The sequence below is a fragment of the Hydra viridissima genome, unplaced genomic scaffold (assembly GCF_058129835.1).
Source record: "Hydra viridissima isolate aposymbiotic clone 2 unplaced genomic scaffold, HvirCarnegie_v1 scaffold_1, whole genome shotgun sequence".
NCBI classification, from domain to species: domain Eukaryota; kingdom Metazoa; phylum Cnidaria; class Hydrozoa; order Anthoathecata; family Hydridae; genus Hydra; species Hydra viridissima.
Window position 1 is genome coordinate 7,864,412 of NW_028324300.1, and position 18,980 is coordinate 7,883,391.

Sequence of the window (18,980 nt, forward strand, 5' to 3'; positions counted from 1 at the left end):
AAATTTAAAATTTTGTGAAATTCTTAATTATGCAAGCTCTTTTGTTTAAAAATAATCCGAAAACAAAAGAACTTTTTAATTACTTTTTATTACGTAATGAAAAAGTTGCGCTTTTTACTGTTTTAGTTTACGCAAGGACGTATTAAAAGATGGACCTTCAACGCATTGTTATAGATCAAAGGTGCCGCCAATTAGCCAAAAACTATGCGTGTTACCGTCAGTTTTCTAAATTCATGATACAGATACTCCGACTTCTACCCGTCAAATTTCCGTCAAAAAACCTCCCTCAGTAAACCCATTATAATTATGCATTTACTGAAGCTTATGATTATAAGAGACAAAAAAATTAATCAAAAATAGTTCACAAATCTGAAAAAGGTTGATTTGAGCTATGAACTTTGCTTAATAAAAATTTAGCTGTGTTTAAACTTTGACGTCTAAAACTAGGCTTTTGCAAAAAGGCTATGTTTGGTTTACTAGAATGGATAGAGTAAAGTGAAACAAATTTCCATATTAAATTGAAGCTGCTATGATATAGTCTAAAGGTCGAAAAAGATATTTTAAGTGTTCTTTTCACCCCACTCTCAGATTATGCTTCCCACTTTAAGGTTCAAATCAGAGAGTATTTCTTATTTTTGTCGGAAATGTCGAACTAATTTGCCTCGCTTTTTTTTTCTCTAGAATTTGTGATTTTTTTTTTTCGTGAACGACCTAGTTAAAAAATTTCTTACTTTCGATACCTAAACTGCATTTTGTCTAAAGGTATTATAACTAAAAGCATCTTAAAGTTCATAAAATACTATTCGTTTCAGGAGTTGGAAAGATATATAAAGTATGTATTTTTAATGAGCATTTTTGTTTAAGCATTTTTAAACTGTCATGTAGAGCTACTTTAAGTTATAATGATCTTATTTTTTTAATTATTATTGCTGTTACTAATAGTAATAACAGAAGTAATAAACATGATAAGACCATACTTTTAGTTGCATATTCTTGAGCCTTCTACAAGTGATGCATAGCCTTATTTTTAACCTTTTCTAAATATTATATCAAAAGAAACAATCTTATATTCATATTTATTATCTCATTACAGGATAAATAATGAGTCTTCATGAGGAATATTTAAAACATTTATGTAGAAAGTGTGACTGCATAATAAAGCAGGATAGTCACTATCAAATAAAACCTTTTGTTATCTATAAACAAGCAATTCTTAGCTTTCACAAGCTGGATACAACCTCAGACTATCAAAAAGTTCATCCTGAATATTTATGCAAATCATGTTATATGGTCTTATACAGGTTAGATTTAAAAACAAAAAAAGGCTTGAGAGGAATGATAAATTCTTCACTTTTTCTGAAAAACCTGTTATGTATGTAACACACTCACAAGAGTTGGAAGAAATAAAAAAGTACATGCGATAAGTATTCATCAACAGTTAAAAGCATTTGCATCAAAACAAGGTTTTGACTGTTACAATGAAAATAATAAAAATTATTTGGTAATAGTTAAAATCAATAGTTATCTCCAATCAAATGGCATGTGGAGACTAATTGTTTTAAATCGTGAAGTGCCATTATCCATTAATATTAACAAATCTCTTCCAGATCAACTAAATCTTCAATCTGCTAATATTATATTCTCCAACATTTCATGCATAAACATCTGTAAATGTAATAATGACTTCCAGTATCTTTTTTTGTAATCAGAAATAAATTTTCTGATTTTAAAAATTTCCAAAGCACATCAAATGAGGATGTTGGAATAATTGAAACGAGAGAAGGCAATACAGTTGAAAACTTTAAAGTTATTAGACATAGACATTGTTCATTAATATGTTTAGAAGTCTGTTGTGATTTTAGTACCATCTACCATACTAACTTGGCTGTAATGGAACCCAGGTTAAAGAGAAATGTCAATCATCTATTACCTTTAACTAGCCATTTTTTAACTGTGTACATTTTCTTACACCAGTATATGTAAAAAATGTAATAAAGACAACTTGCATTCTTCTATATGGAAGTTCAATAGTACATTACAACAATTTACAGTTTTGAATAATTTCTAAAATCAAAATTAAGAATTATTACAATATTTTCATAATTTGGGAGTATTTGCAAATATAAATTAGCACCCGTTTAGGCGTTAAGCTCCACAACATGTGAGTGTAAGCACACCTTTAGTGGCAATGTAACATTTCTTTTCATGCTTTTTAAATTTCGATTCTCTAAGATATTTATTGTAACATTTCAGACAGGTAAATTTAGTTATTAAGCGTTCTTCTGTTTTTTTCAGCATTTTGGTTTCTTCTGCAATCAGCTTCTCTGTAGGAATTGCTGGTGGTATGAGCTCCAATTCAAAATCCTCTGATAACAATTCCGCTAACTCTTCAAGATCTATCTCAATTTAATCATCCACAACTAATTCAATTTGGTTATCAATACTTTCAAGCAAATAAGAATAATCTTGATTAATAGCAAAGTTTTCTGTCATACTCATTTTATAGTCCGGTAGAATTTCACCAAAAAAGGGGTCAACCTAGAAAAAATTATTATAAAGACATGTTATATATCGTTGGAAAGCTTATTATTTCCTCATTAAAATGGGTAATTGGTATTTTTTTTTATTTTGGGGAAAAAAAGTTATGGCGTCACAAAGATTAGGAGTAAAATACGAAATTTTAAACGTTGCTGATAAATTTTAAGTATGCTGTACAATAAGTTGCGTTGTAACTATAATAGCACTTATATTTAAATAATATAAAAGTGTTGAGTATATATATATATATTTTGTTACTAGAAACATGGCTTTCGGAGCCGCGGGGGCCACAGCCCCCCAAAGGACCTTTTTTGAATTTTGCAAGAGGAATATTTTTGATTTTTTGTTTGTTTTTGTCAAATATTTTTGTTAAACTTTGTTTCGGTAAGTAAAAATGGGTAGAGGGAATAAAAATTCCTTGTTCTACATTTCGAATTTTAAAGTTATTAGAATGTAATATTCTTTTTGTATTCGAAATGTAATCGAATTTTTTTGGCAATATTTATCAAAAACTTTTTAATAAATTATTTATCTTAGTGTTTATAATTATGTAATGATTTGCTATTTTCAGATTTTAATATAAATTATCTGATCTTGTAAGTGATAATAAAACTAGTTCTGAAACTGAAAAATTATGGACTTAAAAAATGAATCCTCTGTATGTGCATTGTGTGGTAAAATGAAATTAGAAGGAGATTCGTTGAGCCAAGTGGGGGCAAGATTTGGAAGGAATGTTGATAACCAAGGAGCTCTTGGAAAATTAATTGAATGTGCTTTAAAATTGGATTTAAATGTATTGGTAAATGAACTGAATAAAAAACAAGAGACAGGAGAAAAGGTTTTTATTCACTCATCGTGTCGAACTAAATTAAGAAACCAATCAAAATCAATTAAACGATCACAAGCATCGATGGAAACTCCTATTGAAAGAAAACGTTCAACTCGATCAGAACAGATTTTTTTTAATTTTAAAGAGCAATGTTTTTATTGTGGAAATATGTGCACACTTGACAGTCGCCATCCTGAGAGAAATAATTTCATAGAAGTAAGAACAAAATCATCAAAAATTTATCATGCAACTCTAGAATTATGCAACGAACGTAACGATTTTTTATCTAAAACAGTTGAAGCTAGACTTTTGAATATAAATGATCTTGTAGCTGTTGAAGCACGATATCACATCTATTGTCATCATATATGTTTATCAGTTATCGTTGAGAAAAAACCAGAAAAAGAAATTGAAGACTACTTTTACTATGAACTAACTTCGTTCCCTATGTCACTTTTTAAAGATGGTCTTATGCGCAGTGCTCAAAAACACAAGCTGAAAAATTACCTAATAAAGCCAGTTATATCTATGCCATTTGCTCCTTATTCTTTAAAAGTTGCCGATGGTGGCGCTCTTTTATACTGCTGCGATTGGAACAAGGGTGAAATATTTGACAATATTTTTGAAAAGTACATCCAATTTCTTAATTACCTTAAAGTTAGTGTAGTAGTATTCGATGGATATGAAAATTCTACAAAAGACGCTACGCGTATAAAGCGTGGATCTTTATCACAATTTGTAGTTGAAATACATAAAAGCAATCCTTGTCCGTCTGATAGAAGTAAATTTTTCTCTAACTACGCCAACAAAAAATCATTTATCCGAGTTCTAGAAGTTAGATTAAGAGAAAGAGGTTTTACTGTGTATGTGTGTCATTCTGACGCAGATACTACAATCGTTAAAATTGCACTTAACTTTTCCAAAACAGAGCCCGTCACAATATTTGCTGATGACAGCGATATTCTTTGCCTCTTATTACACCACTGTAAATCAGTTGAATCTTTACACAAAATATATTTAACAAGTATGACAAAAAGAGTTGATTGCCAGCGTGAATGTTATGACATTGATCAGATTATTGGCAGTACAGCAGAACATGTCATTAACAATATTCTTTTTGCGCACGCATTTACAGGTTGTGATACAACATCAGCAATTCACAATTTTGGAAAGACTTCAATTTTTAGAAAGCTTGAAGCCAAAGACTTGTGCAATGCAGCAAATATTTTTTACCATGATGATAAATCGCCTGATGAGATTGGAAATGCATCAATTCGTTTCTTTCAGCTGCTACATTCCTCAACATCAAATCTACAACAAATACGAAAGCAAAAGTACGAGGAAATGATAAACTCAGATCGAGCTCACATAGACCCTTCTGTTCTTCCACCATCTCCTAGAGCTGCTTACTACCATGGATTGAGAGTATATCATCAAGTGCGTATTTGGAGATGTCTAAGTGAAATTGATCTTGACCCACTTAATTGGGGATGGAAATTAAATGGCTTTATGTACTCACCAATAGCGACAGATGAAAATGCAGGTCCAGAGGATATCCTAAAGGTTGTTCGATGTGGGTGTAAAAACTCCTGTTCGAGTCGATGTTCCTGCAGAAAGATGGGACTTCACTGCACTTCATCGTGTGCTACCTGTCACGGGATTAACTGTACAAATATTGAAAAAGTTGACGAAGAAAATGAACCAGCCCATGACCGTCACTTCTCAGATGTTTTTACATAAATTTTAATTTAATGAGAATAAGTAAGATAAACTTAATGCATAAAGATAAACTTCTTTGTAAATATTTTTTAACATGCTCTTGGTAACATTACAGAATAATTACGTTTAACAGTATTTTATATATTTTGAATATATGGGCAATTCCATTTTTAACTTACGTTACACGCGCAACAACTTTATCAAATATTTGCATATTTAAACTTTAAATTAAATTTTTAGCTGATTTTTATGAAAGCTGTCAGTCTAAAGAATAAAACAAGCTAAAAAGTTTTGAGTCTGGCTAAAAGAGGGCGAATTTATTACCGAAAATGCCACTTAACTTACGTTACGCAGAAAACAAGGTAAAAAAAGTGTTGCAACTTTTAGGTCGAATATTTGCGAAGAATTAATCCGGATCGTGTTAGAAATTTTTACAAGATGTTGAGAATTCAATACTAATTACAATGATAAAAAAAAAATTATCAGAGGTGACCGGCAAAGAAAGATATACTTGTTTTCTTGATACTAGGTTTTTAACTTACGTTACATCACTTACGTTACCTTGCGATTATTTTCGTGGAATTTTTATATCTATTATTTCGTGATAGATTTTTTAGAGTTATGTAACAAAAGAACGGCAGTTGTATTAAAACTCATTCATTCAAAGTAATTAACAAAAGTAATTTTCAATAACTGGTGACTCTCTACTGACAGATTTTTTTGTAGATATTAATGAAGTTTTTAAATTGTTAACACTTATTTTCCGAAGCGCAAGAGCAACTTAAAAAATTACATTTGGTATGACAACTTTATTAATTTTTATTGAGTTATTCAAATAAGAAAATGTTACAGTTATTCGAAAATTTTACTTACGCTTATAATTTTTATGTGCCCGCTTAATTTTTTAAAATGCTGCTAACTATTTACTCTCCCCTGCTGAATAAACGGGAGGGGGTGGGGGTCTTAATAAACAGGAGGGTCGGAAACTTTTCTAAAATCTAATAAACTTTAATAATAACGTTTAATAAAACGGGAAGGTCAAAGTTTTAAAAAGCTTAAAATATTTTTATTGGTTGGTTGTTCATATTTTCATCTAATATTGAGAGATACTTTTTCTCAAAGTAAAAAAATAAGAAAATATTTTATATTGCTTCAAAATTATTAAACGGGGGTGGGGTGGGGGGGTGGGGGTGGGGGGGGGTCCTAATAAGCTCCGAGGATTCGGAAAAAAATTAAGGAATTAATAAACGTCCCCTCTTGTTTATTCGGCTGGCGAGAGAACATTAAAATCTTTTAAAAAGATTTTGACGCTAAAACTGCTCGAACAACTTTGAAAACACCAAAGTGGATGGAATCAAAATATTTAATTTCATTTAGTTTCAATAACGTGAAAAAAGGTTTGCTTGCTGTTGGTTGTTTTGTGTTATTATTTATTTTTTTTTTTTTTTGGGGGGGGGGGGGGTGTGCTGAAATATGCGACATACTTTTAATGAGAGAGGGGTGCATGTATATCTGATCGTTTGTGACAGGAGGCAAGGGTTACCGACATAAAAGTAGTGGGATTTAGAGATATCTTTCACTTTTTTGGCTTGCTGGATAATTTGAGATAGTTTGAGTGCACAATTTCGCGCTGACTTTTCTTCCTCTGACAAATATAGAACTTTGACATTTATGTCTTAAATAGCATTCACAAAATCATTAGCTGATTGGATTTCAATTTTTCCAGACTTTACTCTGTTGGTTGCCAAACGCTTTACAGTAGCCCCAACGCCATCGACAACTCCTTTGCCGTGCATTGCTGCAAAAAAATGCCAAAATATTATTCTGTTAAATTTCTTTTCAAAGTGCATTATTGCGCTCATCACGACTTTATTTTTAAACTGCGATGTAGCATTACCGCTAAAAATGTGAATTTCTTGGGTATTAAATGAAATAAACTCCAATAACTTATCCAAATTTGCAATTAAGGAGGTCTTTGTGTGATCCAGAGAGTCAGATGCAATGGTGAAAGTTTTAAGATTTTTTTGCCAAATAGCTGCAGTTAAAAGAGAAATTTGATTTTGGCCATAGTGTGCTGCTTGAGGCTCATTCTGACTAAAACACTTAAAATTTTCTGCATAGTCAACCTGAATAGTAGCAACATTCAATGATGGATTCATGGATTTAGTAATGCTTAGTTTAAAACATTTAGATTGGTTACCCTTGATATTGGCATGAGTTGTGAATTTTTCTCTCATACTCATAATGTGAGCAATCAATTCTTTACCACTTCCAAACTTTTTAACTTTTTCGATTACAGCGTAACGCTTTTCATTTGGTTTCTGCCATTGGTACCAACTTGTTTCAAAGTTAATGGGTTCAATGGTGGCCAGGAATTGCTGGAAAAACTTTAGATCTTTGCATTTGTTGCATTTGTTGTAGAAACAATCGTTTAATGAGTCCTTACAAACAAAGTTTTGAGACATATCTTTCCCAATTTTAATGTTAGACAACAGTAAACGATCAACTTTCAACAAGGAATCCAAAGCAAATCGCATATTTTCGTGGTAAGTACAAACGCATACATTATGAGGCAAATTTGCGATAGATCGAACGTTTACTGGTCGTAATTCACAAAACCTGCTTAATCCAATCTTGATATCTAAGTGATCATGTTTAAAAAGTTGGTACGCTTCTTTCATGGTTAAAAGAAGGTGACGAACTTGGATCTTAATCTTCTTTCCATTTTCAATTACTGATACAAAGTCCCTAACATTTGGAGACAGTCGACTAATGTCATCTTCGCAGTAGAACCTTTTTACTTTTATTTCTACTTCAGTTAAAGCTGGATTATTCACGCTATTTAATGGAAGAGTAGTTTCTTTGTTGAATGATCCATTCAGCAATGTGGCTAGGACTTCGTAACGTTGTGCGGGATCTTTGGGCAATGATTTCTGGACTTTCTTGAGCAATTTCCCTTTTGTTTGAACACTCATAATGGTAGAAAAATTAACTGTTTTTGCAGAATCTTTCTTTTTGATTCGATACTTTCGGACTCTTTCCTTTATTTTTTCTCTTTCTTTCATTTTTTTTTCCGGATCTTGTTTTATTCGTTGACGATGAGCTTTTTGGTGATCAGCATTCATATTTTTTTTCCGTTCGGAATCACGCTGGCGATAAGCAGCTTGATAAGTTTTAACTCTCTGTTTAGAACTTTTAGCCATTTTAAAATGCAAAGCAAATTTTGCTAAGTTTTGCTTGAATAACTTTTAATTAATCAAAACTTATTGGCGTATAAAGAATAAAAAAAAAAAACCTTTAGGGAATTGCGATGTAAAATAGTTTTCGTCTTTATAAACAACCGTAACTTTAAAAATTTTTTGTTTTTTTCAAACCCCTTGGGAGTTGCGATGAAAATCGTTTTTTTTATGTTAAAAAACTTTACGAAAAAAGCGCTAAAACTTTTGGAAATAAATGTAGTTTTAACTTACGTTACACAAATTCAAAATGAAAATGTGCCTTAACTAAGCATCGTTATTCAAAAATCTTAATGTATAAATATAAGATTTAATATTCTTTCACATATAATATTACAAAATTTAAGTTTTCAAATTAAATTTTCGAAAAAACAGAACTTGATCATGTTTTTGTTAACTTACGTTACATGAAAATTGCAAAAGTTATTTTATTATTTTTTTGAAATATATTTATCTTTTAAAGAAAAAAATCTGACCAACAAGAAATTGAACATCTTAGCTCCATTATCACTTTAAAATATTTCGGAATATACAAAAAAAATCATGGGTAAAATAACATTTTACAGTGGTACTTTTTTAACATGCATCAATGAGAAAAACCGTAACTTTCGGAGCCATAAAAATGACTTAAATACATTTATTTTAGAACTAAAGGTATATTTTAAATAAACTTTCATGTGTCTACATCAATATTCATATGTTAAAAACTGACAAAAAAGAGTTTAAAATTTGACTGCTTTTTCAGTTTCCGCCGTGGAATTGCCCATATTTGTTTTGTAAACACATCTTTAAGTCAAATTTTCAAAAAATTGGCTAAAGTAGCGTCCCCCTCTGCCTTTATACCGTACTTTTAGTTATTATTATTTCGCTTTCAGTTCATTAAACCAACTACTTATACTTAGGAGTAATAAATATAAAAATATATTACATTTGCTTGCTTAAATTATAAATTCTTTTAGTAAAAACACGTCAATTTTGGTGCTTTTCTGCTAATCTTTATGACGTCAAAACTTTTTTTCCCCAAAATAAAAAAAATTACCAATTACTCATTTAAAAGAGGAAAAAATAAGCTTTCCAACGATATATAACATGTCTTTATACTAATTTTTTCTAGGTTAAGACTAAATTCTACCGGACTATTATGTATCGATGCTCAGTAAAATACTTTTTAAAATATTTTTATTGGATAGTCGAGACCATCTTTTTCCGACGTCGAAAAAAATAAAAATACTCCCCGGTTTCGCAATTATCACCTATTGTTTCGCTTTTGTTATCTAAACAATAGCGTAACACGCATATCTTTTTTATAAAACAATGCGTTGAACGTCCATCTATTAATACGTCCTTGGTTTACGTACATAACATACGATTCAACCATTGCCTTTTTTGCTTCTAACTTCTAGGTACTTTCAATCCTTTTCTTTTTTTCTTCTTTCTTTTGGTTTCTTTTCTTAAAATTTCAAGCGCATCATAATAAATCGTGGGTCCTCACAATATGGCCGCCAAATTATTTTTTCGGCTTCAATTTCGATATTAGAGATGCGCTATCCAGTTATAATATAGATCAGTGATTTTTCGAGATTGTCCGTGTTTTATCATTCGGTCTTATTTTTATAAGATTTTTCATTCCATAATTTCAGGGCCTTCTCAAACAGGCCACAACAGCTCAATTTCCGTAAGATTAGCGAAGGCCGACTTTTTTACGGTTAAAATTATTTTTATCTTTGCTTTTGTAAACAAACTCCAGAAACAAATAAAGAGCTTTATTGGGACAAAACATTTTGATTAAATGTCGGAAGCAAAAATTGTAGAAATTTTTTTTACGTTTATAAATAAGTTAATTACAATAAAAATTTAAAGAGTTAAGCTAAAAAAGATTAAATCTCATTTTTATAACTATATGTTTATTTTAGCTGTTTAACACTTATAATACAAAAAATAAATTTTTTGATAAAAACAAACAAATATGTTAACTTTATTTTATTAAAATTATTTTCATTTTTTTTAACTCAAAGTACTTTATTTTGAAGTTGAAAGTTTTGCTTGTTTTATTAAACATTCCTTCCCAAAATCTTCAGAGTGTTTTTTACAACAGTTGTTTAAAGAAATATTTGCTAAAATGCAGCAAACTTTTTTAAAACTTCAAACAAGCAATTGAAATTTACTATTGTAGTTAATAAAAATGTCAATTAATCCTCTCTTGCACAGCAATGGTAAAACTTTATTCACAAGTGTCACTTCAAATATAAAAAAACAACAAATAACAAAGTAGACTAAATTGTCAGAAGGTTCTCTTAGTCTTCCCCTATTCAAAGAACTAATAAAATTCCATATTCTTGAAACATATCAAAGGTGTCTGTTTCTTCTAAAATTGAATGTAATTCTAGAGGTTTGTGAGCAATAACACCTGCAATATATAAAAACCCTTGTTTGCAGTCATTAAGCAACTGAACCTCACAATTTTCACATATTGACATATCAAACTAAACATCAAGTTCACAGTTATCACAGTGGTGGTGAGCAGGAGGAAATATTGTAAAATCTGCTTGCTCGTCTATCAAATTACAAGTTTTGTTGATTCTAAATTTTTGAATAACATTTTTGCACAGTTATCAGATATGTGCCACCTGACCCTTGCTGATATTTCCTAAACTGTTTTTCTAGTACATCTGATTGCATTTGTCCTAGCAATAAATAAGATATACTGCAATTCAACAACTACTTGGCACAGCTTGCTAATTTTTTAAAAGATTTTTACAAAGCACTCACAGTATCCATTGTTAACTTTTTCTCTCTTAATTTTGAATTTACGCATTTCAAATTTTCAGCAAAATAAGAAATATAGTTCTCTAAGAAATCTATTTGCTAATCATTGACTGAAGTAATAGGCTTTCTTCGAATATCATTTAATCTAATATATAGACCTTTTGCTTTACTGTTGACAATAAGCCATCACTTGATAACTGTTTCAATAAAAAGTGCAGTATCTTTAGCTTCAGGAATTTTTACACGTAATGCTGCAACTGTTTCATTACAAAAAACTTTGAAAACTAATCCATAATTTTGTCGTTCAATTGGTTTTGGTGACTTGATGCCTAATATAACTTGCTCGCTTAGAATCTGTTTCATTATTAATAACATAACTAACAGCATTCTCCAGTTGAGAATAATATTTAATAATTCCTTTGTTTAAAAAAGAAAATAAATATCTCCAGAATCTTCTAAAGTTATATATATTGAAAACTTAGGTACTGGTCCACAGTAAAAACACCAAGTTTTTTATAACGAAACAAAATACAGAAACAAATTATTTCTTTATTTATTTGAACAAAATACAGACACGCAATTATTTCTTTAAAGTTAAATAATTTTGCAGACCTGGAATCTCGTGACGCATTCGATTAAAAGTTCTAAAAAAAAGATGATTTTTTAAATAGTAAATTCTACGTAACAAAAATAACAAATCTTTCTCTTTCTACTTTTCTTAATAAAACAGGTCTTATTTTTCCTAATTGTCAAAAAAAAATCAAAATTCCTTTGTTCCTTTGTGTGTATTTTTAAATGCCCCCGAACGTCGGTAATCTGCCCCCGAACGTCGATAATCTTAAAAGTGAATTTTATTTGCGTGGCTTTGCCAAAACAACATTTATTTTTTTTTTTTTTGAAAACAAATGAACAACGTTCTGACTGTATAACGCACAAGTTTTTGTTTACAAAGTTAGGTGAATTCGCATTGTATAAAACATTTAAAATAGGTTACATGGAGTTGTTTCACTATTTAGTAATTTCCAGATCCAAGGATATTAGGAAAATCTAAATACGAAAGATCGCCGTGTAAAAAGCGGTTTTCTGTTGTTTTTTTTACTTTTATCACTTTTTTCTCGATAATTTCGGAAACCGCACGTTTCTGCAACTCATTCTTATCCATATTTTTAATAAACACCTAGGCTGCAATACCATATTAAATGTAAAGCGTGGGGAAGTGTGGGTAACTGCCAAAAGTCTCAGTGAACTTGAAGAGTATTTTTTTTTTTCATTTATTTTATTGTTCAAATAATTACTCCTAAACTGAACCATATAAGTAAAAATGTGTAATTTTCTTAAAATCTCCATAAGATGAGCTTTTCAAAAGCGTGTAATACTTTATATTTATTCCTAGAAAGTTTTACAGAAAATTAACTTTTAGAGTGATGAAGCGAACAGATTTGAATTGAACATCCACAAAAGTAATAAACAATAGGGCTTCAAAACTTTTTTTTTTACATAAAATTAATTGAAATTCCTACATTATAGTAATGATTGACTATTAAACTACTAAATAAAATTGAAATATAATTACCGTAGCGAAATTAGTAAAAAACATTTATGATATGGTGTTGCTCTACAATTTTCCACTGTGCGTAGGTTCGCCTAGGTTCACGTAGGTTTTATTAAGTAGGTAGAACCACAAGAAAAAGTGTACAATTATAATGAAAAAGAATTCGGTGAAAAAAAAAAAAAGAATAATTCAACTCTAACTTACAGTATATAAATACATATAAGTATAACTATTACAAACGTTTTGTATATTTTTTTAAAACACAGTGTTATGAGGGAGGATGGAGTTATCTTACCGAAAGATTTCCCAACAAATTTTAGGTAAACCTTTAGGTAGCAAAATGGTAAGAATCTTATAGTAAAAAAATTTTGTACAAGAAATAGACGCAGCACATATATCTAACGAGAAATCTAAGACAGCCGAAAAAACCAGAACAAAACGTATGCGTAAAAAAATTTTTTAAAACAAATCACATCATTTGCTTCTAAATTTGCTTCCCAAAAAAAAGTATGTTCTTTTGACATAAAATATTTTATTTCAAAATTGATGTCACAAAAATTTTTTAGAGAATAAAAATAAATACCATTCAAATTTATAAATCCTATCGTGACTTGTAATTTTTGTTGCTGTCGTATTTTTTATCTGAAACATCTGAATGAAATGTTTACAGCGCTACGTTTCGAGCTTCAAAATTATGGATTCATGGAATGGCGTATTGCAAAAAAAAAAAATTCAAAAATACTTTTAAAAAAATATGACAACAATTTACAAACTGCACAGAAATAGCGAAATGATTGTTGTTACAAACTGCACAGAAGTAGCGAAATGATTGTTGTTATAAAAAACAAAATTCTTCAAAGTAAACATGATAAAAAGAAAAAGACGACTTTTTGTTTATGTATAAAGAAATTATTGAAGTAGAACTGTTTCCAAAACTTCATAATAAGTCATTTTTTCCATAGTTAAATAATAAACAATAATTAAAGGTAAGTTCTTCGTTCGAAACTTTTGTCTATTAACTGTCGGCATTTTAGCAAATACAGGACCGACTGATACTTTATTACTACCTTTCTCCTTACATTCAATAGTTTACCACTTGGCCTGAGTATTTGAAGAACATTCCTCTTGATCTCGATTGGGAAGCTGAGTTGTGACCAAAGTATCATACTCATCATCGATAAGAAAACGTGGATCTATTGCACTAAATCTAGTGCGATTAAACTCGCGCAAATGAAGCTGAAAAGTGTGAAGATTTTAATAAATTAAAACTTTTGTTTCAATCTTCTTAAACAAGAGAAACGACTTTTTTTTTAAAATTCAATATCGAACACAAAACCTGTTACATGGCAACAATTGGAATGAAGGATTTTTAGTCTAATATGAAACCTGTATGTGGAGATTGACTTCTGCAGAGCGACATAGGTAAGGAAAGTTCCCGCCAGTCTTGAGATGCGCTCGCTTGGCATCAGGAAAGCATTTGTATACTTCTTCCTTGACAGGATCTGATATTGCACATTCATCAAACACATCAAGAATGGTGATCTGTATCCCTAATAACTTTTGAGGCTCTACGTATGAGTTGGTGCAGTTAAGAGTAAGCCGCGAAGCAATCGCAGCACGATCGAGGCTATCTAACTAATTAGACCAAATCAACACAAAAATGATTAATAGTTAAATTTAAGCATAAAGTTCACAAAAATTACTTAAAATCTTATATTTATTGCATCTTTCTATTATAATTTAAGCAATTCTCAAAAAAATCTCCCACAATTAACTATTATTAATACAGTCCTACCCTCTCTACCATGAAGTCTATAGCATCAGCAGCATCTGGATCAACTTCTTCAACTTTAAAATTTCCCATTATCATTTTTTTCAACATAAAACCTGGTAGCAACCAGTACCTAAAAATTAAATAACTTTTAAAAGAAGACAAAAAATTTGAGAATGTTTTAAACACTACTTTTGATTATTAAAAATCACTATGACTTTTCTGTTACAATAAATGTGACAGCATCCATTTTCAAATTGTGGCTCTATTTGTTATAAAAACCTTAGATAATCTTAAAAACCAGATATGCTATACATTAACAAAAATAAACTATAAATAAATAGATTGTTATTGAAAACTTAAAAATAGTATGCGCATATTTCTGAAATAGAAAGTGACACAGTTATTGCTAACTCAAAAAGGCTACTTTGGTCAAGGGAAAAAACTGGACATAAACAGCAGTAATAAGAAAAGTATTGGCAAGAAAGTTTACAGTAGTAACAGCAACACAACTTTTTTATTCAAAACTGTTTTTAAACTTTAATGGAAGTTTCATGGCCTTCCTCATGGAAACAATTTCATTAGGTAATTATATTTTTAAACAAAAGATTTTACTTCAACACATTCGTCAAAATGAAAAATATTACAATAGAGAAAGTAATTATTAGATAAAACTGAGAAAGTAATTATTAGATTTGTTTTGTTCTCTATTTGTGGGCACTGTTGAAATGAAAATTCAAAATTGGTTTTACAAGACAAAAGATACATAAAATCTTGCCAGATTATAAGACCTAGGAATTCAAAAGTCTCTTCCAAATATCTTATTAAGTTTTGTTTTCAGACATGCTTTACTGTTATCTGAACAATTCTAGCAGACGACAGTGCAAATGTGTACCAAATTATTTAGCCAAATTTATTCATTGATATTTTATAAAACATTATTGCTCAAAATTTAAAACTGAATATCATTTTAATTTTTGCACTCCTAAGCTTTTACACCTTATTGCTGCTATTATTATTATTATTATTATTATTATTATTATTATTATTATTATTATTATTATTATTATTATTATTATTATTATTATTATTATTATTATTATTATTATTATTATTATTATTATTATTATTATTATTATTATTATATATTATATATAAGTAAAATAGAAGATTAGATTTCTATTTGTAGCTATTAAATATATTTTTTGAAAATGAACATAGTTAATGTATTTTATTAGAAACCAAAAAAATTTATTATCTATTATTTTCTTAGATGCACAATTTTAAAAACTTTAATATTTAATAGAAAACATGTTAATGGTTGGTTTTGTTATTTTTAAGCTGAAACTATTTCACCACTTTTAGCTTAATTAAAGCTTCAATGTGTTAGCACAGCTTCTATGATGGGGTCAAAAGAGAGAGAGAGAATCACTGAGATAACCCTACAAACTGTAGGCTCAGTGACTATTAAAAAGTAGTAAATCTTTTACCTTCAAATAAGATTTTTTTTATCAAACAATAATCACATAAATAAAGTTTAAGTAATAGAATAGTCATATTTTATAGAATGATAGCACTTTCAGACTATGCTTTTAACTTATCATCATGAACTGCTCTAAATATATGAATTCCATAATCAATTTCTAAGATCACACAGTCATTACTAGGCCAGCATCACTTAAATGTAACAAAGTTTTGCCTACAGGGCTAAGAGTTTCATAAAAATAACTAAAAAAACAGCTTTAATATACCACCTTTGCTGCCAAAAAAATGCATAATTTTTTTTTAAAATATTTTTTCATAACTTAGATTGTTGACTGATATCAACAGGTTCTTGTTATATAAGGTAATGTGTTATGCAGCTCTAAAAGCCATAAAATCCAGGAAGTTATTTAAATAATGAAAATCCAAAGAAACTTTGAAAACAGAAAACCTCACAAAATCCTTAACCTTCTTTTTTTAGTTTAAAAAAGTCATTTTGGTATAACTTTGAAAACTTTTAATTGATATCCAAAATGATTCCATATCATTGTTGTTATGATTGTTATTTTAACTCCCAATTCATATTCAAATACATTTATTAAAATTTGGAATTACAAAGAAGCATCATGACATTAATGTGACTTTTCAAACTTTTTTTATATTAGACTTTAAAATTAGCTGAGTGTCCACAATCATGCATCACATGCAAAATAGCAAGGTCAAATATTTGAAAAGGCTGATTCCCTTTTTGCTACAAAGTTCATCACTGCTTATATTCTCTGCCCATGCAGAGAGTATAAGTAATGAAAAATGTGGAGCTTTTTATATTTGCTGATGAACATGACCCTTATAACTAAGTTATTCAATATGCAGTTCATTGAATAGCTTAGTTATACAAAGTGCATGGGCAGAAGATATAAGCAGTATTAAACTTTGTAGCAATAATAATTATAGTAAAATGATAGAGCAACTGCAGTTTGAAGTTAGAAATGCCTAAAACATTTGTCAAATAGTTCATCATAGTTTGCAGCTGTATCTTCAAAATAGCAGCATAGCATTGTTAATACTCTAGCCTGTATAACTTAGTTAAACTGTTTAGCGAATTATATAATTTATATACTAAAGGTGTAGTATATATATATATATATATATATATATATATATATATATATATATATATATATATATATATATATATATATATATATATATATATATATATTGCTAAATTGCAAAAATTCCATTGGTTAAAAACTTACAGATTAACAATCTTAGTTTGCTGAAAGATTGTGGTATCAGTGAAAGAATTGCAAAGAATTAGAGAATGGATCCGAGGGCTTTTGACAGTATGTTCTGCAAACTTTTGAGCCAAAAATCCACCAAGCGAAGCACCAAAAACATGAACCTTAGAAAAATTTAAATACCATTTTACAAATTGTGAAACGATTTGTTAATCTGCATAAAATTAAAGTATGGCAAAATATATAAAGAATTCTTTAATTATAATTCTTCTGTTGCATTCACCTTATCTAAGCGGAAATGATCAAGTAACTTCCTGAATCCTTCAACCCATTCTTCATTGGTCCAGTAAACAGGATATTCAATCTATAAATAGCAATTTTAGTTTCAAAAAATACAGAAAGAGTCTTTCTATACAATAACAAAAAATTATAGAAAAAGAGTCTTTCTATACAACAACAAAAAATTATTGAAAAAGAGTCTTTTTATACAACAACAAAAAAAGTAAATTTTTCAGATTGGTCTCTATGAAAAACTTGCCTTAAAAAATATTGCCACTTTTTTAGTATTAACTTATACATGTTAAGCTCTGTTAAAGGTTTTAAGAAAGTTATAAACAGAAAAGAATAATAATTCTAAAATTTTATAAAGAAAAATTATTATTATTTTTAGTTCTTAGCTGAGTACAAAAGTTATCTGACACCATTTTAATAAAACACAAATATTTCCAAAACTATTTTTTAAAACTGAGATGAATTATCTGAAAAGTTCTTTGTATTCAAATATGGAGTTCTAAGGTTTAAATGCAGTGTTAACTTACTGCCATTACTCTGTAACCAACACTTGATAAAGCCAAAAGTTGCTTAAAAAAAACATCTGCAGTTCCACTTGCTGGTGGCAAAAAAATAAGTGGACATCTCACACTTTTTGGACCAGCATCATAAACAATCCACACCTTGTCTTCTTCCTCATCACTATCAACAACAACCTAAGTTTACATAAAAGTTAGATTATCGTTATCTGTTATAAACAATTACTAGATAATGATAATCAACTTATGTGAATCCTAATAGCATAAGATATTTGATATAGAAAAATGTTTTTCACTTTTTGCTGAGGAACAGTACTTCTGAAACTCAGGTATTCTTGTGATTGGCTGATAACAGAGCTCATTTCAGGAGAAAACATCTTGCACTAATATGTAACCAACCAACAATTGCATACTTTTTACAACTGAAACATTAATAGGAAAATCGACTATAAAAATAAAGAGCCACATGCATATATGAGCCTGTAGCCTAATAGTTCTTAAGAGTAGCTAATTAAAAAGGAACGTGAATTTTTAAACTATACTCATCAATACTTATCTGCATTCACTCAAACGTGCAACCCCTTATTGTTACACCGAGTATTGTTTGACAATTTATTGATTACACAATATGTGGAGATCATAATTTTTTCGAAGAGAAAAGTCATGGATCAGTTTTAGTTTCAGTATTTTTATGATTTCTTTGTGTTAGTTACCGCAAATAAAAAGTATGATCAGGTGATGTCTTTATGTCATCGGAAGGGCTTTGTTTGTTTTTTAATAAGGACAACATGCGGAAGCTTTAAAAAAATTAAAAATATTTGCCAAAATTGTAGCTATAAGCTCTCATGCTTCGACTGGAGGATTCCCTTTAAATTACTCGCGCCGTCTAGTTTTCAAAACGGTTCTCCCTTTATACCAAAGATTCGCCAGAACAGTGGAAAATTTAATTAACTTACATATGAATTGCAAACTGCAGAAAGGCAACCTGTCCACAAATGTTAACCTTACAGGCAAGTCAAAAAACTGTTTTGACACTA

The 18,980-nt window shown here is 29.5% G+C and overlaps 3 protein-coding genes across 3 annotated transcripts; 1 reads left to right on the plus strand and 2 right to left on the minus strand.

The window, feature by feature from the left end:
* The first annotated feature begins 665 nt into the window (after positions 1-665).
* Positions 666-5,221, plus strand: LOC149893182 (uncharacterized). The gene is made up of 2 exons (XM_090076853.1): positions 666-832; positions 2,296-5,221. Exon 2 carries the CDS (start codon positions 3,173-3,175, stop codon positions 5,105-5,107), a length of 1,935 nt encoding a protein of 644 aa, XP_089932979.1. The 5' UTR covers positions 666-832; positions 2,296-3,172; the 3' UTR covers positions 5,108-5,221.
* Positions 5,222-6,720: 1,499 nt separating this feature from the next.
* LOC149893183 (uncharacterized) lies at positions 6,721-8,498 on the minus strand. Its single transcript, XM_090076858.1, has one exon. It carries the CDS (start codon positions 8,287-8,289, stop codon positions 6,763-6,765), a length of 1,527 nt encoding a protein of 508 aa, XP_089932984.1. The 5' UTR covers positions 8,290-8,498; the 3' UTR covers positions 6,721-6,762.
* Positions 8,499-12,827: 4,329 nt separating this feature from the next.
* LOC145187668 (maspardin-like) lies at positions 12,828-18,712 on the minus strand. Its single transcript, XM_090076859.1, has 7 exons — positions 18,240-18,712; positions 17,953-18,120; positions 17,418-17,498; positions 17,153-17,298; positions 14,436-14,544; positions 14,027-14,275; positions 12,828-13,876 (listed from the first exon to the last, which is right to left on the minus strand). The coding sequence occupies exons 1-7, from the start codon at positions 18,318-18,320 to the stop codon at positions 13,730-13,732; spliced, it is 981 nt and encodes a 326-aa protein (XP_089932985.1). The 5' UTR covers positions 18,321-18,712; the 3' UTR covers positions 12,828-13,729.
* Positions 18,713-18,980: the final 268 nt, after the last annotated feature.

Excerpts from the sequence above, each read along its gene's own strand:
- LOC149893182 (XM_090076853.1), top strand. The coding sequence starts at position 3,173 with ATGGACTTAAAAAATGAATCCTCTGTATGTGCATTGTGTGGTAAAATG.
- LOC149893183 (XM_090076858.1), bottom strand. The coding sequence starts at position 8,289 with ATGGCTAAAAGTTCTAAACAGAGAGTTAAAACTTATCAAGCTGCTTAT.
- LOC145187668 (XM_090076859.1), bottom strand. The coding sequence starts at position 18,320 with ATGTTTTCTCCTGAAATGAGCTCTGTTATCAGCCAATCACAAGAATAC. Across the intron at positions 14,545-17,152 it reads CAAACTAAGATTGTTAATCT|GTACTGGTTGCTACCAGGTT; the intron begins GTAAGTTTTTAA and ends TTTAATTTTTAG. Across the intron at positions 14,276-14,435 it reads TAGACTTCATGGTAGAGAGG|TTAGATAGCCTCGATCGTGC; the intron begins GTAGGACTGTAT and ends TGGTCTAATTAG.